General features: G+C 51.2%; 8 protein-coding genes across 8 annotated transcripts; 4 read left to right on the top strand and 4 right to left on the bottom strand.

The window, feature by feature from the left end:
- Positions 1-435: 435 nt before the first annotated feature.
- On the bottom strand, positions 436-4,686 carry N7477_007442 (uncharacterized protein; the record flags this gene model as incomplete). The annotated part of the gene is made up of 7 exons (XM_056969105.1): positions 436-924; positions 987-1,221; positions 1,395-1,405; positions 1,479-2,256; positions 2,321-4,008; positions 4,065-4,377; positions 4,433-4,686. 7 exons carry the CDS (start codon positions 4,684-4,686, stop codon positions 436-438), a joined length of 3,768 nt encoding a protein of 1,255 aa, XP_056819137.1.
- A 1,290-nt stretch (positions 4,687-5,976) lies between these two features.
- Positions 5,977-7,725, top strand: N7477_007441 (putative amino acid permease; the record flags this gene model as incomplete). Its single annotated transcript, XM_056969104.1, has 3 exons — positions 5,977-7,150; positions 7,204-7,544; positions 7,609-7,725. 3 exons carry the CDS (start codon positions 5,977-5,979, stop codon positions 7,723-7,725), a joined length of 1,632 nt encoding a protein of 543 aa, XP_056819136.1.
- A 151-nt stretch (positions 7,726-7,876) lies between these two features.
- N7477_007440 (homocysteine S-methyltransferase family protein) lies at positions 7,877-8,962 on the bottom strand (the record flags this gene model as incomplete). The annotated part of the gene is given in 3 exon segments (XM_056969103.1): positions 7,877-8,014; positions 8,065-8,363; positions 8,377-8,962. The coding sequence occupies 3 exon segments, from the start codon at positions 8,960-8,962 to the stop codon at positions 7,877-7,879; spliced, it is 1,023 nt and encodes a 340-aa protein (XP_056819135.1).
- A 341-nt stretch (positions 8,963-9,303) lies between these two features.
- Positions 9,304-11,123, bottom strand: N7477_007439 (uncharacterized protein; the record flags this gene model as incomplete). Its single annotated transcript, XM_056969102.1, has 3 exons — positions 9,304-9,782; positions 9,840-10,422; positions 10,470-11,123. The coding sequence occupies 3 exons, from the start codon at positions 11,121-11,123 to the stop codon at positions 9,304-9,306; spliced, it is 1,716 nt and encodes a 571-aa protein (XP_056819134.1).
- N7477_007438 (putative pyruvate carboxylase) lies at positions 11,052-13,477 on the top strand (the record flags this gene model as incomplete). Its single annotated transcript, XM_056969101.1, has 3 exons — positions 11,052-11,143; positions 11,357-11,476; positions 11,530-13,477. 3 exons carry the CDS (start codon positions 11,052-11,054, stop codon positions 13,475-13,477), a joined length of 2,160 nt encoding a protein of 719 aa, XP_056819133.1.
- A 359-nt stretch (positions 13,478-13,836) lies between these two features.
- On the top strand, positions 13,837-15,171 carry N7477_007437 (putative inositol 5-phosphatase; the record flags this gene model as incomplete). The annotated part of the gene is made up of 1 exon (XM_056969100.1): positions 13,837-15,171. The coding sequence occupies one exon, from the start codon at positions 13,837-13,839 to the stop codon at positions 15,169-15,171; it is 1,335 nt and encodes a 444-aa protein (XP_056819132.1).
- Positions 15,172-17,890: 2,719 nt separating this feature from the next.
- On the top strand, positions 17,891-18,158 carry N7477_007436 (uncharacterized protein; the record flags this gene model as incomplete). Its single annotated transcript, XM_056969099.1, has 2 exons — positions 17,891-17,968; positions 18,042-18,158. The coding sequence occupies 2 exons, from the start codon at positions 17,891-17,893 to the stop codon at positions 18,156-18,158; spliced, it is 195 nt and encodes a 64-aa protein (XP_056819131.1).
- A 2,408-nt stretch (positions 18,159-20,566) lies between these two features.
- N7477_007435 (putative RNA 3'-terminal phosphate cyclase) lies at positions 20,567-21,996 on the bottom strand (the record flags this gene model as incomplete). The annotated part of the gene is made up of 2 exons (XM_056969098.1): positions 20,567-21,276; positions 21,297-21,996. 2 exons carry the CDS (start codon positions 21,994-21,996, stop codon positions 20,567-20,569), a joined length of 1,410 nt encoding a protein of 469 aa, XP_056819130.1.
- Between the last annotated feature and the right edge of the window lie 25 nt (positions 21,997-22,021).

Genomic DNA, 22,021 nt, shown 5'->3' with positions numbered 1-22,021 from the left:
CGAAGTATCAAACAGGGGTGTCAAAGCCCACTCAGGCTCGGTTGAAAAGCTTCTCTCGCAAAATACCTTTCTGCACGATCAATGTCCAAAAAGGTCGAGCTTTCAAGAATGATCGCTTAATAGTAGCCCAGGCCCAAGACTAAGCGGGCAAGGAAAACGAAGGGGAATGTAATTCTGCGCGAAAATACTGTGTGTTTGAGAGGTATTACATATTATTTAAAACAAATCTCGAGGTCTCACAAAAGCTCGCTGAGTCTAGACACTATTTACATTGGATGATTATGCATTATAAAACAAAGGCCTCTTGTGCCGGAACGCATCCACTTGAGAAACTTATACCGACATCGCGCTGTCGCCTGTGGTTCTTTATACGACAAGGTGACCCTTGACCGGTTTCTATCCCCCACTGTACCATGGAGATGAGCATCTTCCCGATTAGACCGGCGTTTCGGGCAATTTCTCATGAGACGACGAAGCCTGACTACCATCAGCCGACGCCGACACCGGCGTCGGTGCTGGTGCAGGTTTTGGCGGACTCGGCGCAATCCAGAAAACCGGATACCGCCGATGCAGATTGTTCAACAACAAGGCACAAGACATGAGCATCGTAGAAGACAGCAGCACCACAGGCAGATAATACCAGGAAAGCTGCCAAATTTGCTCATCGGTAGCCGGGAGAAGAGCAGTAGCACCAGCAGGAGGATGAGTCGTGCCAGTGAGCTGCATAATCACGATAGCAATAGCGGTAGACAAGGAGGCGGCGAGCCAGCGCAATGACTCGAAACGCGCTTGGTTTGGCATGAGGCTGAATAATTTGGTGACGCAGAGACCAGTTAGAGCGCTGAAAAAGTGGCCGAAAATCAGGGCCCGTGGTTGGGCAAGGGGGCTTTCAATTGCACCGAAGACGAGGACTGCGGACGCGCCCTGTTTTGAATCAGATCAAGTTTCTGGAGATGGCGACATTTGGCTAGATTTTGAGAACTTACATATGATGCGATGATACCGGGTACATTGCGTTCTTTGAAGTAGTCGGAATAATTAAAGATGCCCTGCAGCACTGAAAGACCGCAAAAGGCCGCGATGAAGGACCATGCGGCTATTTGCCATGTCGGTAATGGTGTGGGAGTTCTGGGACGGTAGCCCAACCAGTGGCTAATCCAGCGCGGGAGACGAGAAAGACGCGAAGCTGCCATTAGGCCAGTATATATTAGAATATAGTCACTCGGGCATCAAGAAAAGAAAGAATAAATAACATTAGCACATCATTTTTCAAGGAAGTCCCTGCGCTAGTGCCATTTGGGATGAGGAGAAAACCTGATGAGGAGAAAGAACGGTCGTGCGGAGAAGACATTTGGTGTGGGGCGTTTGCATAATTTCCATTAGTAATGACATACTTCGGCCTTTGCTACTCTTGGTTATTGTCGGAACAAATTATCATTCTATAGGTATTAAATTATGGACATGGGGTGCTGCTATACGGGCAAATCAACAAGCATATCCTGCATCAACTCACGGCTCACGATGTGGGCTTCTCCGAGTGTGCCCTTCATCACTAGCACTAGATCATCCACTGCGCTCAGGAACTTGAGATAGGAACTGACTGCGACGCAGAACTTGCGGTAACTCTCATCGCGAATCAGGTCTTTGCTCAGCATGATTTCGATCTGGTGTGAACGCCAGTATTCGAAGCACCGCTTCAGAAGTGGCGTCGGGAGCACCTCAGGCAAGGGATCGCCTGTTTTGAGGGCCTGCTCAACGACGCCCATAACGGCCATGACGTCTCCTATATTACGGTGGTCGAGAAGGCCAGCCTGGCGAGCGAGACGATGTTGAAGTTCTTCAGGCAGTGATGCCGACAAGTAGAGCAGACGGCCAAGATGCTGGTTGAGTTCTTGGCAAAGAGACTTCACTTGGGCGAGGCGATCGCTGTCAAAAGGCGAGCTTGAGAATTCGAGACGGAGTAGCGCCACGGGTCCATCGAGGGCGCTGAGGGTCTGAGCAACATCGAGTGCGAGTTGTTCAGCCACCATGCCCTCGTTGCGATGTGGTTGGCCCCAGCATGACAAGAGCAGAGCGTAGTGGTCGGAGAGCCCACGTAGCGCGTTGGACAAAGATTTGCAGATGTGTCGGGTCGCGGAAGGTGGGCGAGGAAAGATTTGTACAATCATAGCCGCGGCGGATCCCACAAGAACTAGCACGAGTCGTCGCCAGAAGACACTGTATCCCCAACCAGGGTTTCCGTACGATGGGATGTGTCTGAAACCCGGATGTCAGCATTCAACCCCCCCGACGAAGGCAAACAAGGCAGCATGGGACTTACGTATCATCGTAGCTGTAGCCGATTACAAGGATACATGTTGCACCACCCATCATCGCACCCTGGAGCAAAGCTATAGGGGCAAAGATGCGAGCCCACATCAAGAGGACAATTACAACAGCCATTACCGCACCAAGGCCGTATGGATTACCAGATCCATTACCCGAACCAATATACCATGCCACCAGACCAGCGACGCCCCCAAGGATGGTTCCAATGAAACGGGAGATGAGAGAGAGGGCAAAGTCCGACATGTACACCACAACTGTAGTCTGTCCCATAATCAGAGCCCACAATCCTTTCTCCCGATAGTAGAACCCGGCACTGGAAGGAATCACAGCCGGAATAGCCAGAGCAATAGTCACAACGACCATACGCAAAGCATACATACCCTCGTAGCTGATGAGCCAGTGATAAGTACCAAGTATGACACGTCCAAGGCCGCTACGTTGGTTTACTCGGTAACCACGACTCATTCGGAGCGCCTGTTGAGCCTCCTTTGACTGTGCCTCTACAAGATCAGGATCCACAGCAGGAGACTGTGCTGCTGGAACGGGTGCATCAGCACTTCTTCGGAATATCCAGTTGAAAGCATAGCGCAGTCCCTTTGGCAGCCACAGCCGGGACTTCTGACGCTCTCTCATGAGGGTATCGACTTGACCCAGCACTTGCTCCCAGCCATCAGCGACACCAAGAACGTGTTCTTCAAAGACCATGCCGAACATGATACCGCGGAGCTTGGGCATGGAAGAGCTGTCGATAGCCTTGACCTTGCCATTCTCATCGAAGATATCTGCATTGATCTGCAGCAAGCGTTCCGTCGTTTCTTCGGCATATTTTGACCGTAAGCTCTTCAGTGTCTCGAAGGCCAAGTAGCTGCGCTGTTGAAGCTCATCTAAATGCTGCTTAGACGGCCGACGAAACCAACGGGCAGCATTAACAGCCTTGATGCATTCAGCGACAACGTCGCCCGCTTCCTGGCAGGCGGGCAAAATAGTCTGACAAGGCTGACGAATCGCATCGAGCATATCCAATCGAAGGCCCTCGTGTTCGGGGCTTCGCAATGCCTGGACCATGTGGACACTATCCATTAGCTGGCGCATGCCCACCTCGCGTGGTTTCTTCTTCTCGTTGAGGCTGACTTCAGAGTGTTGCGCAGAGTCAGCAGTGAGTGCACGAAGTTTCTCTAATTTCGCCTCTCCTCCAAGGCGGGCAATTTGGAATTCCAGCAAAGAAAGACTCGCTACACAGGCTTGACGCATAGGCTGCTTTAAGCTCTTCACATCATCTGCACTCCATCGACCAACGGAGAAATCCAATGGCAAAAAGGCGAGTGCGGGATCAATCTTCTTGTAGCATGAGATGGTTTTCTGCTTCAGCTTCTGAAGGTCTTGCATCACCAGATGTTCGTCCTTGAGAAGACTGGCGACAGTCACATCTAATGGACCCCTCAGCAATCGCGAAAGACCCTCGACACCATCGAGAACGGTGGCTGAAGTCGACTTGGGAAACAAGAGAATCGAGGAAGCCAATCCCAGTCCAATTCCAATGGCAGCAGGCTCAATCAAGATCTTGGCAATAGTTCCGTTGAAAGAGGTCAGCAGCGGGCCGACCGTGAGGAATATGTCCATAATGATCGTGCCAAAGATCTGAAGTAGCGCGAATTTGGGATTCTTCGCGCGCAAACGAGCCTATCATTATCTGTCAGTGTCTATTTTCCACTTTTGCATAGATCGAATGTACTCACCAACAAGTAGACCATGAGACAGATGAGACAGAAGTAGACAGCAGAAACACGAGCATCCAGCATGAAGCCAGAGTAGACAAGCTCCTGTTCGACGGTTACTAAGGGCTTCCCCGTTGAATTGGCCTGGCTATAGGCTGTTTGACCAAGCGCCTGAATCCTGGCCTGAGTTTCGGCCGCCGGTCGCGCCGCCATGGCAGCCTTCATAGCGATAACACCCCAAGCCCAGCCAAGGGCCATGCCAAAAATTAGGGTGAACGCCCCAAGAATAAAGATAAAGACAATTCCTGTGGGAGGGACCATGAAAAGCACCAATCTGGAGGCCAAATTAGCAATGAAATTGATATGACGGATTCGACATTTCAACTCACGTTGCAAAGAACGTCGCGGTCCCGATCTGCTGCAGAGATGGGTTGATAAATATCAATAGCGACGCGACCCATGCCGCCACAGAACAGCGAAATAGCACTTTCAGGTCGCGTGCATTAAAGTGATCCAGAAACTCAGGCAGCTTTCGGCGCGATTCAGAAATAGAAACCTCATTCGAGGGTTTTGGAGAGCCCTCCTCACTGGTCGCGGGCGACGGCCCCTCGAGCCCGACATCGTGTCGGATAGAATCAGCCATCAACCTAATTGATCTATCTCATCGAGATCGAAGATGCTGAATAGGGTCTGAACAAATCCCCTAGGGATGAGATGTGAAGCCGGGGAAGGGACAGGCTCTAACCACACATTCCTGGGGAAAAGGAGGGGGCACAAGGGCTGAGGTAAGAACTTTCTTTCCATGTTCCAATTTACTCGTGGATCGGCGCTATCGATGTAATTATTTGCATCTTTGACGGGCCTCGGCTGGACGTCAATCGCATCCATCCAACGACAGACAAGGATCGACGAGAGACCTGCTCTTGTAGGTCTGGTTGCCAACCCGCATTGTCTCATTTGTGTGCATAAATCCTACGACCGACTTTCGGGTGTCTCCATCGTGGCCCGTGATTTCGAGCGTCTCGATTTGATAGAAGAAGGATTCTAAAGGGGGGCTCCTTGGGCTGATTCGAATGCTATAGGAGATGGAGGCGGCTTTGGGTACACACTAAAGCAGCGACAACATGCCATTCGGACTCCGACATAAACCATGCATTCATTATCTTACGACCGGTTCAGTGCTGTGAAGTTGCATTCTCTTTGTCTCAGATTTCCTCGTTATTATAGTTTGTCCCAAGAATTATCCTAAGATTACCCTATCAAAACATAGATAGCCACCAGGATATCCCCACAAAAGGGCCACGGAGCTGCTAGTCAATTGACTAGCGTGAAGGCCTATCTTGAAGCCTAACGCCTCAGGCACCGATCACCGAACCCCCAAATGATCTTGGTCGGTGTATTACATTCCGACAGTTCCGCCAGATCAACCGGCCCGATGAGCGAACAAATCACTAGCCCTATCCAGGGCAAGCGAGGCCTGAGCGCCTCCATTTCCCATCGGATGAGCTTAAGTTGAAGTTGCAGAGCGGGCAAGTCCCACACGTACTGTACACAACACCCGTTACACGTCATTGCATGGAGTAATGAGATCAGCTAAGACACCTTCTCTACCCCAATGCACGCCAAGACGTGCTATGGCATCGAATCGAACAATCTTTCGCTCTCGCCCCAAGTGGCCAACGTCGGAAAGAAAAATTAGAAATTTGCCTCTGTGAGATGTGGGGACCCCAGGAGGTTGACCCAATGATGCTGATGATAGTGGGGTTTATCCATGGTGCGGAAACGGAGAACCAAATGTCGTGATCGGCCCGTGTAGGGTTTCGGAGAAAAAAAAGAAGGTTCTCTCGCACATGGTTTTTGGTTTTCTAGAATCTTTCTTTTCGACTTTGGAAGATCTCGTGGATTAGGTGCAGCTTCACCTTTATTCTCGACTATGGAGAAGCCAACCTTCGCCAGTGACATCCAGTCGGATGCCAACCTGGGTGACTACGAAGCGCCCCTCAAAGGGGAGATGGAGCTGAATGTTGGTGGTCGTGGAGCTACGCAGCGTCGCCTGCGGAATTACCAGGTCACCATGATCGGTTTCTGCAGTGGAATTGGAACTGGTCTGTTTATCGGAACTGGCTCTGCCTACGCGAAAGCTGGTCCAGCTGGGTTGCTACTCGCGTATATCATCGTCGGCATGGTGTTGTGGGCTGTCATGCAGAGTATCGCCGAGCTGGCGACTGTCTTCCCTACTGCCGGATCCTTCCCTCACTGGGCGACTCGTTTCATCGATCCATCCGTCGGTTTCTCGCTCGCCATTTCCTACGGATACTGTTATACTATCGCAATCGCCTCGGAAACATCTGCAGCCGCCGTCATCGTTTCATATTGGACAGACATAACGCCAGCCATGATAATCAGCATCAGTTTGGTGTTGATTTTAGCGATCAATCTCATGAGCGTACGTTTCTATGGTGAAACCGAGGTTATTGGTGGTGCCGTCAAGGTTCTTTGCTTCTTGGGCTTGGTGATCGTGTCTATTGTCATCACAGCTGGCGGTGGTCCGAATGGCGAGACTATTGGCTTCCGATTCTGGCACAATCCCGGCCCGTGGACAGACTACAATGGTATCACCGGATCCGCTGGGCATTTCCTTGGATTTTTGTCATCTTTCGTCAATGCCTCTTTCAGCTTCATCGGTGTTGAGTGCGTCGTCATCACCGCTGCTGAATCTGTCGACCCTCACCGTGCCATTCCCAAGGCTGCCCGTCGCGTGACCTACCGCATTGCCTTCTTCTATGTCCTCGGCGCTCTGCTCATCGGCATCATTGTCAGCCCCAATGCCCCGGGTCTCACCTCTGGCTCTGATAACGCCAACAGCTCGCCTTTCGTCATTGCCATCAAGGAAGCAGGCATCAGCGCCTTGCCGTCCATTGTGAACGCCTGTATTCTCATCGCCGCTTGGTCTGCCGGTAACTCATACTGCTGGGTTGGATCGCGCATGATCCTTGCCATGACAACCGACCACCAGCTTCCTCAGTTCTTCGGCCGCTGCACCAAGAAAGGTGTTCCGTATGTTGCCGTTATCACCGCCTGGCTGTTTGGACCTCTGGCCTATCTGAGTAAGTGTCGCTTGTTTCTTTCGGTGAAGATTGTTCACTAACAGCACTTAAAGGTCTTGGAACTGGTGGTGCCGCACAGGCATTCACGTGGCTGCTCAATTTGAGTACCGTTGCTGGCTTGATTGCATGGGCCTGTCTTTGCTTATGCTATATCCGTTTCCATGCTGCGATGAAGGCACAGGGTGTTTCCCGAGACACTCTCCCTTGGAAGGCACCACTCCAGCCCTATGCCGCCTGGTTCGGGTTCATTGGATCTACCATCATCACTCTAGTTGCCGGTTTCCCTGTCTTCCTCAAGGGCAACTGGAACACATCGAACTTTGTCGCATCATACATTGGCATTCCAATTTTCATTGTTCCGATTTTGGTTTGGAAGCTCTGGCACAAAACCAAGGTAAGCTTACCGGAGGCTCGTCTCCGGGTCTCTCAGGAGCATCCGCTGATTTATTTTTCTGCAGTTCCAACGTGCCGCTACCATCGACCTCTGGTCCGGCCGTCTCCAGGATGGCGAAATCATGCCGCACAAGAACCCACGCAACACCATGTGGGGGCGCTTTATCGACTGGCTCGTATAGCGCTCGAGACGCATTATTAATTTTTACATAATTGCATAGCATTCAACATAGCATACGGCAGAAAAAGCCATGATTCAACGTCAAAATATTCCAACGTCAGGTTATTCGTTGTCTACCGGTCCTGTAGCCGATTCAATGTTGCAGATCGCAATCACTTTTCGAACTCCTTTCGGAGCTTCGCAATGTCCTGGTGCGATGCTTTGCAGCAGCCGCCCACGAGGAATGACTTGAAGATGCCCTTTGCCTTGGCGTCGTTGACAACTTGCGCAAGTTGGGTCTCCCAGGGACCCTAAAGTCCGGTCAGCTTTGCACACACATAGTAGAAGGGGAGCTTCTTACCAAGTCTCGCTGGCCCTCTTTCAGACTATCAGGCTTTTCCCAAACCTGCGTCGTAGTGTTGTAAACCTCCCCATTGGTACCATCAGGGTACAGAACCATGGCAGGAGCAGCAGAAAGCTGGCCCTTGGCAACAGCGTCCTGAACACTCACTCCAAACTTATCAATCAAGCCAGCAAGCTTGTGAACTTTGGTACAGTTCATACCAATACCCCAGGGCACCGGCGCACCATGTAAAGGTCCAACGGCGGCCTCCACAACCTGCTCAATGGAACTTCCATCAGGCAACGCCTGGTCCTCCCCTAGGAAAGACACAAGCAATCCAGAACGGCGCCTCAATGCCAGAGTCCTTATAAGCCCTTCGCACAGCCCGCACCTCATCAAGCCTCGGCAGTGTCTCAAACGCAACATACTGTACCCGCCCTGCCAACCCCCCTTCCACCTCCACAAACAATCGCAGCCTCTCCAAATGCCATTGATAAAGCGTCTCTTCGCTATCATGCGCCGCGTCGTACGCACCACTGTATTCCTGTCCTGGAATCATACAAGCCCCGTACGGACCCAGACTCAACGCGATCTTGGCGCTGTCGCGGCCCTTCGCGCGTTCCGCAACCTCCACAGCTGTACGCAAGTATCCGCCCACAGCCTGCACGGGAATACCATTCGGGTATTCGGCTGTCTTAGTAAGTGCGAATCCTTCGGGAGAGACTTGGTAGGTTGCTGTGAGGAGGACGTCCACGCCAGCGGCGCCGAAGTCGGCTTGGCAAGCTTGGAGGGTGGTTGGGTCGGAAACTAGCATATGCGAGGACCAGAGGGGCGTGTTGGTGCTGTCGAAGCTCACGCCATATTGGTCTTGGAGGGAGGTTCCAAGACCACCGTCCAGTATCTGGATCGAGGCCATAATGGGCTGTAGTAGGTGTGTTTGAAAGTGTCGTGTGTGGTGGGGTGTGCGATTTTCTTTACTTATCTGATGGTGCGCGACAGGCTTATCGGGGTTACATAATCTGTTATACTTGGGGGGAATTAGGTGGGGTAAATTTGTTTTGTTCATAAAATGAGGAGCAAAAAAAGATTACAGAGACTGAGATACTGGATATCCCGTTTTTAAGTGTCCTGGTTCGCATGTGAACAGGCGTGGTTGTGTTACTTTGGAAGCCATCAAGATCTGGAGCATATTCCTCAAATCCCGACAGCGGGCCCACGGCCTAGATCGGCATGTGTAGATGAGGCGCTGTCATTTAATTAAGCAAAAGACGGGTGAATCTTGCCATTAGCCCGATCAGCCAATCTCTCCCGCATAAGCACGTCGTAAACATGTGAAGCCCAAGCACAGCAAACACTCCTCGTATCTTTCGGATCGATGATCTCCTCTACACCAAACGCATTCGCCGTGCGCACAGGATTCATCAGACGCAGATACTCCTCTTCAAGCTCCTTGTACCTTTCTTCTTTCTTCCCCACTTTCTCTGCCTCTCGTAGCTCGTGTCGGTGCCCCACCTCAATCCCACCGTCCAGAGGTAGTGAACCCCATTGTCCGGATGGCCATGCGACTTGCATTTCAGGATCTCGGCTACCTATCATCACGCCACCAGCAACACCGAAGACTCTTCGGGTCACCACATTGAAGATTGGCATTGTCGTTGTATAGTAAGTTTTGGCTAACTCGACGCCCCAGCGCATGGTTGCAGTGCGTTCGGCAACGGTACCGATAGCGTAGCCGGCTATAGTAGTGTCAGTAATGTCACATTGTCTTCAGTTAGAAGCAAAGCTGTACTTACGGACATCAAGAAACTGCACAATGGGCAGGTTCATTACGTCACACATCTTCAGCAACCGAGTGAGCTTCTGGCTACCGGCAGCATCCAATGCACCGCCATTCACTTCGCAATTAAGCGAGATCACTCCGGCAGGTCTTCCACCAAGACGTGCGAGACCACCAATGGCTGTTCTGCCCCATAGTGCACCAATCTCAAACCAAGAGCCTTCATCAACGACCGATGTGATGATCGTACGAGGATTGTACATGCGGGCCTGTCGGCGAGGAATGATACTGCGTAGCGATAGGTCCTCGCGGTCTTCTGGATCATTGCAGGGAATGACTGGCGGAGCTTCACTACCTGAATTGGGCAGATAGCTAAGAACAGTCCGCAGTTGCTCAAAGCACTCAGCCTCGTTGGCGGCAAGATTATCAATTGTGCCATTCGTGCAATGCACCATTGGGCCTCCGAGGTCCTGAAAGTTCAACCCTTCCTCGAACGTTGCACCCTCCACGACCTTGGGGCCAGCGTTGAACAGCGATCCGATATCTGCTGCCATCACAGAGAAGTGGCATGACACGACTCGCGCAGCACCGAGACCAATCTGCGCATGTTAGCATTAAAACCAAGAAAGACAGGAACATAACCTACAGCCGGGCCTACAACCGCTCCCAGATTAGGGATTCCCATATTCAACTGCTGAATCACAGGTGCAAACGACGCAACATGGGGAAGATAGCTCCAACCTTCTTTCCGTATAGTAGTCACACTCCCACCCCCCGAGCTCCCGTCAACAAGCTTCACAACCGGCAATCGCAGTGCAATGGCTAATTTCTCCACATACACCGTCTTTCCTTGACTAGAACCGTCTGCATGACCAGATCGGATACTGAAATCATCCGCAGTGAGCAACACCTTCCTACCTCGCAAAGTCCCCGCACCTTGTACATTATTACTAGGCACAAAGGCAACGGGTTTCTCACGCATAGGCGCAGTCTTCTTCCACGTCACCGTGCCAGAGACAGATCCGATCTCTTGGAAACTGCCCTCATCGAGAACTTGCTCAATGCGCTCACGAACCCATAATTTTCCAGCTTGTTTCTGGCGCACATAGCCACGGTGGTTTGGATCTGGTGTGGCGGCTATTTGACGGAGTGTAGCAATTTGTCCGAGCACGTCGGAGTAGTCCGCTGGTAGTCGAGTGGGACTGGTTTTCGGTTTATCGGGGGAGATATGCGAAGATACCTGGTTCAGGCGCTCGGCAGCTTTATCATTGCCATCCTTATCTGTGCTAGCCTTTTTCATGGTGAAGACTTTGTGGAAAGGTACGTGGATTTTGACGGCTGGGGATGTGATGGTCGCTCATGATTGTATCCCTTTTTGACCGGTCCCGCTGAGGGGAAGCTTGAGCCCGAGGACCTCGGCGTAGTCAATTGTAGCGAGCTATAAGAAAAAATATTTCGAGGTCGGCAAAAACCTCTGTTTCTTATCCACTGAGGAATCTCTGTTCTTGCTTAATCTGGGTTGATTGATTCTAGGCTTAGTGCTGGTGAAAATAGCGCTCGAGTCCTCTACCCTGGTCCTGCTAATCGCACTCCATGTCATTACGGGACCCCCCCGCAGTCTCGGCCCATTCGGCGGCTGCTGGTCGCTAATAGGTAAGCCCATCAAACCTGACTCAAACATTTCATACCTGTTCATCCGTCTTTAGAGGTGAAATCGCTGTCCGCATCTTGCATGCAGCAAGGGAACTACCAACTCCTGTCGAAACAGTCGCACTATATACCTCAGACGATAGTTCGCATATTGATTTGGGACGTCCGGATCAAGCAATTCAGATTCCTTCATCATCGTCCTATCAAGACGCGCAGTTTATCGTCGATCTAGTTTACAGGCACTCAATTGACGCAGTGCATCCGGGCTATGGATTCCTCAGCGAGGACGCAGAGTTCGCACGGCGCATGTGGAGCGATGCTAACGCTATCGTGATCGGGCCTGGGCCAGAGAACCTTGCCCGCACAAGCGATAAGCTTCAGGCAAAAGTACTTGCACAACAATGTGGTGTTCCCGTGTTAGAGGCTATGAGCCGGTCTACCTCCAATGTGGATGAAGCTCGCGCCTTTGCCAGAATGGTCGGTTACCCGGTCATGATTAAAGCAGTGGATGGCGGAGGTGGACGAGGAATCCGCCTTATCCGTGAGGAGTCGGAGATGGATCATAACATTCAGCGTGCTATTGGCGAGTCACCTTCTCGGACTGTCTTTGTGGAGAAGGCTGCTGTTGATGGGTTCCACCATATCGAGATCCAAGTCATTGGCGATGGCACAGGTCAAGTGCGACATCTTTGGGAGAGAGACTGTAGTGTACAGCGACGATTTCAGAAAGTGATCGAGTTTGCTCCAGCCTTAATGCGCGACCGGGCTTTGGTCGCTCGAGTCATCAGCTCGGCACTGAAAATGGCTAGCACAATCCGATATCGATCGCTCGGCACTTTTGAGTTCTTGGTTAGCGAAGAAAAGGGTGAATTCTATTTTCTAGAGGTCAACCCGCGCCTGCAAGTTGAGCATACCATCACCGAATCCATCAGCGGTGTTGATCTGGTGCAGACGCAGCTCAGGCTGGCCCAAGGCGAGTCCTTCAGTGATCTCGGCTTAGGCTCAGCTGTCAACGCAAATGTGCCGCCGCCATCAAATTCTTTCTCAATTCAGCTTCGTCTTTGTGCAGAGGATCCAAGTAATAACTTTGCTCTCAGCATAGGCAAAGTGACGGACTTTTTTGTCCCCAGTGGACATGGTATTCGAGTTGATAGCAATGTCAACACTTCTGGTGGATCTGCTTTAATCGTGGGATCGAACTTTGACAATCTTTTGGCTAAGATCATCGTCACTGGTTCAACATGGCAAGCCACTGTCAGGAAGGCCCAGCGGGTGTTGTCCGACTCCAAGATATATGGTGTCAAAACAAACATTAATCTCCTTAGGGGCATTGTGGCACATGCGGATTTTTTGGCGGGCAGCATTGATACGCAATGGCTAAGAAAGAAGCTCGATGAAGCTCATGAGCTAGGAGAACAGATATCGAAAAGAACTCAAAGCAACGACAAGCCCGCTGTGTCTTCGCAATCGGTAGCGCCGGCTGCGCTGCCTTCCAATTTACTATTCCGCAAAGGTGACGCGTGGTCTATCACGCTCGAAACACTCGGCAAGTCGTCAGAAAGAGCTGCCCATCATCTGAAGCTCTCGCGAGTCCTACGCAATGAGTTCCCGACCGCTCTCGATGCAGAAATTGAGTATACCACCCCCACATCACAGACTGACATTCCATACCGCATGCTGCTGGAGACAACGACCACCGCGGCGTCGGCTCTGGTTTCATCCTCACATCGTCGTGGAGATCCCAACAATTCGCGACATGTGATTCTTCCACTCTCCGGCCGACTTATCGAGATATTGGTTGCCGAAGGGGACACCGTCGCCGAGAATCAGGTATTGGCCTTTGTCAAGCAGATGAAGATGGAGCTGGAGGTACGCAGTCCACACGCTGGGAAGGTGAAATGGGTTCATGAGATGGAAGACGAGGAAGAGGATGTTGCCGAAGGCATGCTGCTTGTAGAACTCGACGATAACAAAGATCTAAGCCATGTGCGAGGAAAGTTGTAAAGTGAAAAACAAGTGACAATCAATAGATCGTAGTGCCAGAACGAGAATGAAAATGTAATTTGCTGATAATTGTTTGTTTCTTTAAGTCCACAACAACTAGCATCATTGGTCTAGTGGTAGAATTCGTCGTTGCCATCGACGAGGCCCGTGTTCGATTCACGGATGATGCATTTCTTTTGGCTCAATGTGTTTTTTTTTCTTGCCTCCATTAAACACGCCCGTGTTTAGTGCAACGGTTTCCCCGAAGTTGTGGCCAAGGAACAAACTGAGATAGAGTTGATCTGCGTGGGCACGTGGCGCGCACTGAACGACGTCACCGCTACTCTTCATCCCTCTTCAACACGCTCGAGCTGGCCAAGATGGACCTCAATCTCTATGTATTGACCGCTAATTGCGCTCGTGAGCCTATCGATGTCGACCTTTTCGCTAAACATTTTTTTGATCCCCTTTCCACTTCGAGCGCTCAGAGCTTCCCTGCGCCCGAGCTCATCGTGCTCTCCCTGCAAGAAATAGCTCCGATCGCCTACTCTTTCTTGGGTGGATCGTACCTCGCTCCATATTTTGAAGCATTCGTCCAAGCGGTCAAGAAAGCTACTGCAGAGCAATGGAACGAATCTTACGTGAACCTGGTCAAAGACCACACAGGCATGACAGGGTTGATGGTCTTTGCGCGCACTGATATTTCCTACAAAGTCCCGTGGGTTGACATGGCTCATGTTGGCTTTGGTTTCCAGGAAATGGGCAATAAGGGAGCCGTAGGAGCTCGTCTAGGCTACATTGTGGATGAAGACTCTAATAAGTCTGTCGATTTGACCTTTGTTGCGGCGCACCTGGCGCCCTTTGAGAATGGTCTTGAGCAGAGAAATTTGGACTGGAAAAGCATCGTTGAGCGCCTAGTGTTTTCTCATCCGAAAGATATTCAAGGAAATTCAAGCACAGACGAGAATACCGCTCTCTTGAACCATCATCAGTCATCTTCTCACTCAGAAGACAGTCGCCGAGATCTTTTCGCACCAAACTCCTACGTCTTCCTCGCTGGAGACCTGAATTACCGCACTTCCCATGTCAGCCCACTGAAGACAGACCTTGGCCGCTTCCCACGTCGTTGCGTCGACCGCGACGACCCATCACACTATTCGCACCTCTTGAAAAACGACCAACTGATGCGCGAGATGCATGACGGTCGAAGCTTCCACGGCTTAACAGAAGCGCCGATTGAGTTCCCACCAACGTACAAATACTCCGACGCGGCACGCCAGGCAGCAAAATTGGGAATCGACACTGACCCCGAATGGCAATGGTCCAGTCACCGCTGGCCCAGCTGGTGTGATCGAATCCTCTTCCTTGACAGTCCCTTCTGGGCCGGTGAAGGCGGACATGTCAGGCCCCAAGCATACGATGCACTGCCACTACTCCCGCAGTCAGACCACCGCCCCGTCGCGCTAGCTGCAACGATCCCTCTCAGCCATGCTGAGCCCACAACAGGTCACATGGATATGCAATCCAAAGCGTTGGCTCCATTTGCAATTGACCCCAGCTGGAAGAGTCGGCGGGATGTTGCTCGGCGGAAGGAGTTGGTGGTCGGTATGTTTGCCTATCTGGGGCTAACCTGGGAAGGGAATGGGCTGCTCCTTGCATCGACACTGGGACTTTTAGGCGCATGGATTGTGCTTCGGTCTCTTTGGGAAATCTAAATTTCAGTTTACCCACGTCCAACGTTGAAGTCTAGACCTCAAAGGGCCCCCGTTCAGTCATCGTGTATCGCATTATCGAGTATCATCTTAAGTAAACTCATCACGCAATAATCATCCCTGTTTTTTTTTCTTTTGGGTCACATGGACAGCCTCATGATTCTGAAGCTTGACCCCGTGACGGCATTATCTCCATCAGATAAACCTGCGACTTTCCCAGATCGGCAAAGCCGCGGCTCGCAAACAGGGTTTGGTGGTGGAATAAGCCACTTCTGTCAACGGTCGACAACAATAGGCTCACATGAGCGTCGGAACGGTCTAGATGCAGCATGCAGACAAGAAGGACGTGGCTGGGTCTGACCGGGGTCCAAGCGAATGACCTCAACCCTGTTCCCGACACCCCTTTCTAGTGCTTTCCTATTCCTTTGGCCTAGCGATGATGACTGGGGCGACATCTGCACACCGTTGGTTGTCGTAGTAAGGTTTGCCATCCAGCTCCGGTCATACGCGTTCCGTGAAGTTTGGCTGTGATGGTCCAGATCCGGATAGCCAACGCTCGTGTTCCACAGCCTCGTTCTATGCTTCGATGGGGTTTCTTTGGTGCCTGATCCGGTCTCTGGGTCCACACGTTTCTTGAGAGTGGTCCGCTACATCCGAGCCGGATCTAGAACCAGACATGCGGGTGCCCTTGGTTGATCTCATGGTGAGTTCCATAGCTTTAGCTGTGGCTAAGGCGATCTACTTCCCGAAGAGGATGGATCCGTGATAGGTCGGAGAACTACAGGTGCCGTCGCATCCGCAAGATCCAAACGGCGCGAAGAGCCATCGAGCCGGTGAGCCTGGCAACTGACCCGGAAGATACATCTCGACAAATGGAACACTCTTCCGTCCCTGCCACTGTCACCCCTGTGCGACACGCGGTGGGCTAACGAAACCATAATGAGCCGTAATCTGCCAGGGAGGGGGTTCTAGAAAGGACAAGAGCAATATGCTGTCCTGACGAGACCAGAAACAAGGAATAAAGCCATCGTTCGGATTGGCTTCGGTCTGTCATGTAGAGAGAATTTTTAACGTTGACGTCTCGGCCAAGGCCGACGTTTCGTCGGACTTTTACGTTCTACACGGAACGCTGGATATTCAAGGTCGGGCTCCACCGCCTCCACCAAGCTGCCACAAGAGCAAGTTGCCGCGTTGAACTATGTGAAAGTGACAGTGAGAATCATGGTCCATCGGCTCAGACGCAGGCGCAGATGCAGGCACAGACTCCTCGGGGGCCTAAGGGGGGAAAGGGATGTGACACTGGCAGGGCTGATGCGATATCGATACCAAAACCACGATAACCATCAATACCATTGATACCAAGAAATTTCACAGGCCCGAACCGACTAATCGAGGGAATCCCGGGTGGGGATTTCCCAGAACACCCGTTCGGACGTCCGGTCTGGACTTCTAGAATCCCGATCTCAAGCTTCCGTCCTTCTACCGAACGCCTAGCGCCTAGCGCCTGACGACCCAGAAGTATCGTATCGGGCATTAATTCGAAACAGAGGCATGGTAGGCGGGATGCAGAAAAGGGGCAAGAAAAAAGGGGGCGGGGGTTGGAAACAGAGCTCAGAAGGGTCCAGTGCCACGTCGGCACATCACACAGTTGCCCTTTGGTAAAGAAAAACACTCAATGTGATTCCTTCCATCATCTGCTCCACTTGACCCTGGCAATATAGGGTGAGACTGCGAGTCATTCCAGCGAGATCCGGGCCATGCACCCGACCGCAGACACATTCATTTCTTTTCTATGTCTGTGTTCTCATTGGCCCGCCTCTTCATCCCCATGCATCGAAGGCAGGCATCTAAGCCGATCAGAAACCCGCATTACCGGGAAGGAGATCGACCGATCTGCCTGCGGACGGAGGTGCCATGACAGTATGTGAAAGTGATAGCACTAGCACCCGATTATGCAGATGCCTAAGATAGAAGTTATACAATACGGGAGCTAGGTTATAGGATGTTGAATACAGGATAGAGGGAGAAGCAGCGGCCAGGGTCCGAAACTATACGACAAGATGACCTTCTCATTCAATGTTATCTGGGGGGCAAGTAACAGAGAAATGAAGAAAATCCAAATAAATGAATCAATAAGAAAGAGACATTTCGGAGAAAAAGACCACTTCATTGGGAACGAACAACCCCAGTCTACAACAAACGGCGCCGTTCCCTTACCCGTAATAATGGAACCCTAAAATGCCTAGTCCTCCTTTTTTTCGGTTCTTTTTTTTTTTTTTTACTTTCTTTTTTTTCTCCAAATGTTCGATGTTTCATACTTTTGAGCCTCTCTGAATATAAGACCCCATAGACCCCTCTCTTCTCTGTAAATCTCCAAATCTCAAATTCTCGGATTCTTGACCGTTCAAGATCCCTGCCCTGGACTAGCGCTAATACCCTTACCTATTCACCCGCGGCCTCCGACGTCATCCGTGAGCCTCTTACTTTGGCAAAGGACTCTCAATAAAGTTCAACGTTTCTTCCCCTGGTTTCTTCAAGTGATCTATTCCCCCGACCTGCTCGACTTTCCAACTTGCAATCCTTGACTCTTCAACTCCCAACTTTCGACCCCGGTCATCCGCTTTCAACTGTTGCCATCTCTACAGAAGCGCCTCGATTCTGTCTTCGTCGTGCCACGACTGCTTTCCCCGCGACTTCCCCGCGTACTCTACAATTCATCGCCATGTACTCCTGCGCCAACTACCCCCGTGGCTGCCGGGGTCGCGTCAACCGTCAGGGCGCAAAATGCTCCGACTGCGTCGTAAGTACTACATCTTCACCTGAGACTCTATAGTCCGGTTCCATGTCAGAACTGCATACTCATATCAACTCAGACTTTGAACCTCCGTCGCCCAGCGTCCGCGTCGCCCTTTGCACAACCGCGCCACTACAAGCGCCAGCTCCCATCGCAGCTCCTCGCCGACTTCTCAAAGGAAAGCCCCGAGCTGTAAAGCGCATCATTTCCGGGATGGTCCGTCACCAGGCGCGCATGTCTGGAAAGCATCCAGCAGGCTGGCACTGAGTTCTGTATGAACTTTCTGGATGCCGGACCTCCCCACGTTACCATCATATGCATCGCCGGGAGTTTGATTTGATAAACCACGAGAATGGCGGCTCTTTCGTTACGGAATTTTTTCTCTTGCACTTGCGCCTGCGCCTCGCGCTGGGCGCCTTTTTTCGCTCCCCTTTCCTTTTATCTTTACTACATGGATAATAGAGATCATTGCATGGATTACCGGCACTCATGGATCTGCCACTGGTGGGCAGTGGCGTCGATGGGACATTGATTGGTCGACCGGTGATCGACCTCTCGTTTTGATCTTCTTTCCTTGCGCATACGTCTCACCTATGTCCCTGGATCGTGCTTCTCTTTTTTTTTTGCGTTCGCTATGCCATACCCCCCTACGTCTTACTGTTTTTAATGCGTTCAATCTCGATATGATCATTATCCCATAGTTTTTTTTTTTAGTCAGATACCTCATCGCATAGATACCATGCCTATGCCCAACACAGCCCTCACTTTGCATCCTCATCTTCTCCAGCTCGTAATCTAGACCTAGATTTGGACATGCCAAGAACCAGGTTTTTGAGTTCGCCCCAGCCCCATCACCTCTTCAACCATGTTTCGAACTCGCATCTAGAACCGCCCATTTCAAATTCTCGGCCGGACCGGTTGATCGGGATCGGAACTATATTATCAGCCGCAATGCGCCATGCTGAGACGCTTCAGATCCATGTCCCAGGCTCAGATCCTGCTCCCTAAAACCTCACGCTCCTACCGTCTGCCGTTTCGAGCGAGCTGCATCCTTCCAGCATCTTCGATGCGTCACTAACAGCCCCAGTCCTCGATCCCGGGTCCGATTCTCAGCCACGTAGAACTCAGCTATCGCCAGTCATGATCACGCTCAAAGGGCTGCACGTTCTGCATTCTTCGGGATGAGAGTCCTACAGCTGATATCCAGATTCGTTTACTTCTTGGTCGTAATGATGATTCCTAATCCAGTAATGTTAAGCGGAGAATTATTCCCAGTCGGGCGTCGGCTCGGAGGAAGCCTCGAAGCCGTTTGAGCTTCCTGACCCCAAACCTGGAAACATGAGAGCCGGCTTCATGGACAAGAAATCTGTTTCACGCTACTCAAATTCGCCATAGCTCAAAAAACATGTATTTTTTACAGTGCTCCACTCGTCTCATTCTTTTGACATTTTCCCCCTGGCTTAGGGGGAGACTATCTCTTTAGTTTGCCCTTTAGGAGAATGGGTCCACGCGTTGGCAACCCCAAGGAATACTCGTCTCCACTTGATGTTCAATCACGAGACTGTGCAAAATGCGAGTACGAATCACCCATTGTGGTTTTCGGGGTTTATATACGAGACCGTCTTTTACGAGTCGATCTAGGCGTAGGGCTATTGGATACCTGATACCGGTAAGCTACTCGGTGTTAAATTACCTCGGAAGGATAACTCGCAGGAATTCACTGTTGGGGGGGGGCCAAGGAATCAAGCTTGCTGCCTGACTTTGCCCCCACAGTTCCAGTTCGAGTTCAGGTTCGAACCGAGTCAAACAAACCATCCTCGTGGGGCCAACTTTTTTACTTTTTTTTTTTCTTTCTAGACGTGTTCTCTCGTTCTCGTGCTGTATGTGTTTTAGCCCCTTTTTGTGCCCTCAGCCACAGATCATGGTGGTTTCAAGCTGATTCTGTGGGGAATCCCGAGCTCCACTATCGCTCTTCAGGGGTCTCGTTTCGGTTCCCTCGGGGCTGATCTGGTGTCCATGTCAAAGTCTCGGGGCTGGTTTTGACTGAGTTTCGCTTGAAGGAGTGACACCTTGTCTTGCTTTGCACGAGGCTGATTTGACTCGGACCCTCCGAGGCTGACGTCTGTCGTGCAAATGTGGGTTTGGATTCCCTATCAGGCTTATGTTGTGGCCGATAGCCGGTGCGTGTCTTGCGCTTTGCGCTTTGCTTGGTGCGCGGGCTCGAGCGCGGTGGATCTGAGCTCGTTGGTGGGTGTCGCGTAGGAATGAGACTGCCACGGTTGCCGTGTTGATAATGTTCTCAGGCTGGACCCCGGATTACGTGGTTTTGAGTCCTGTAATCTCGGGTTGGATTATTGGACGATGTTTGCGTAAGCTAAAGGTCCGATAAATGTTCAAAGTGGCCCTCAGATAAGAGGCCTCTTATCGTTGCTATTCAAGTATCGAAGCTATTATACTTTGCAGCGATCCTGTCATATTTGTCGCCTCTAATTGCTTTGTAGCAGTTGGCAAAAGTGAAAATGATGCCAACTTATGTGGGTAAAGGAGCAGCGCCATGAGCTTTGCATTTCATGACTCAGTGTTTACCCTTGCTTCTCTATGTGGTCACTCTAGCATTTTTGAACACACCCATTTCGCAGTCTGAGTGTGTAGGCTCCAGTATCGCTCATCCTCCTGGACCTGAGACCTTGTCTCAGTCTCGTTCCGGTGCAGCTTACCAAGGGCTTCAAACACCACGATTTGGTCTCGCATATGCTGGTCCAGACATGATCTCTTCTTAGACTCCGAGGTGGGGTGAGGGTTGCTACCCGGTACAGGCTTGTCTACGAGTTCTCCAATAAATTCGCGGACACATTCATCGATCAGGCCAGCGACGATTTCCACATCAGTCTTATCCTGAATACCCTTGGCGCGCGAATTCTGACCCTTCTTTGCTTTCTTGGGATAGATTTCTTTCCCGAGGGTAATATCGTGGCCAATCCTAAATCCGATAGAGGTGTGGGCCACAAAGAGGATGTACAAGCGACTGGTGGTGGATGTCGGCTCGGATGTATGTAGGTGAATCGGTATGCGGCTGTCGCCTGATAGTGAGTCGACTGGTGTCTCAAAGATATTTGGATCCAAGGCTCGAAGTGCCTCGCGCAAGGCTTGAAAAGTCTGTCGTTCAACGAAGCTGCGTATCGTCGTTGCTCCGGCTGTCTGTTCCTGTGCAAATCCCTCATCCGGTGCGAGGACAGTCACATCGATACCAGTTAATTTCCCACGCTTGTAATTCATGATGTTGATATGTGGGAATAAGCACCCGCGGCCATAGGCTCGGCTTTTACTGTTGCACTTCGCCCAGATAGCCCCGAAGATCCCACATCCCCTTCAGGCCCTGCTAACGCAAGAGGATGGATGGAGAAGGTAACTGAGCCTAGTTCTATTCTTCCTATTGACCATCCACGTTTGTGTAGGGTGATGGAAAGACGAGGAAGACCCAATCTGGCAAAATTAGGCGCCATGACTTGGGTGGCATAGTCATATGAAGGTGAGTCTCTACCATTGGTGCCGCCTTGCATAGTCAATTCGATACTTTTTGATCCTGCCCGAGATCCCACGTATAGCAGATAAGGGTACAAGGCCTGAAAAATGAGAAATATTGAACCCGGACTTGACAAGTTGATGTTATATTCGGGTTGTACTGCAACGTTTTGGAGCGGAATGAAAACGTTATTCCTATTCTGGCAGGAGGTATCTTCCGTAGTTGAAGGGGAGATGGTCACCGACTGCGAGGTGACTCGGTCACCGTCAACTTTGCTGCCACTGATTTTTGCCAGGAGCTTGACTGCGGCGCTGTGGGATGGCCTCAACCCAGTTTTGCCCCTGCGGTTTCCGCGAACGTGGGCGACGGTCACGGCGCGACCAGTCAATGCTGAGAGAGCCAGTGCATTTCGCAAAAGCTGGCCACCGCCTTCTAGTGTTCTTCCGTCAAGATGAACATGATCGTAAGGAAATCTTGGAGGAGAGTCTCCACTGGACGGAGGGCGGGCCATGACAAGCGGGATGAAATTGAGTACG

The sequence above is a fragment of the Penicillium maclennaniae genome (assembly GCF_028827695.1).
Source record: "Penicillium maclennaniae strain IBT 15551 chromosome Unknown utg000007l:1.0-4884863.0:1.0-4888362.0, whole genome shotgun sequence".
Classification (NCBI taxonomy): domain Eukaryota; kingdom Fungi; phylum Ascomycota; class Eurotiomycetes; order Eurotiales; family Aspergillaceae; genus Penicillium; species Penicillium maclennaniae.
The sequence above is the reverse complement of the archived record's forward strand: the minus strand, read 5'-3'. Positions and strand labels throughout refer to the sequence as shown.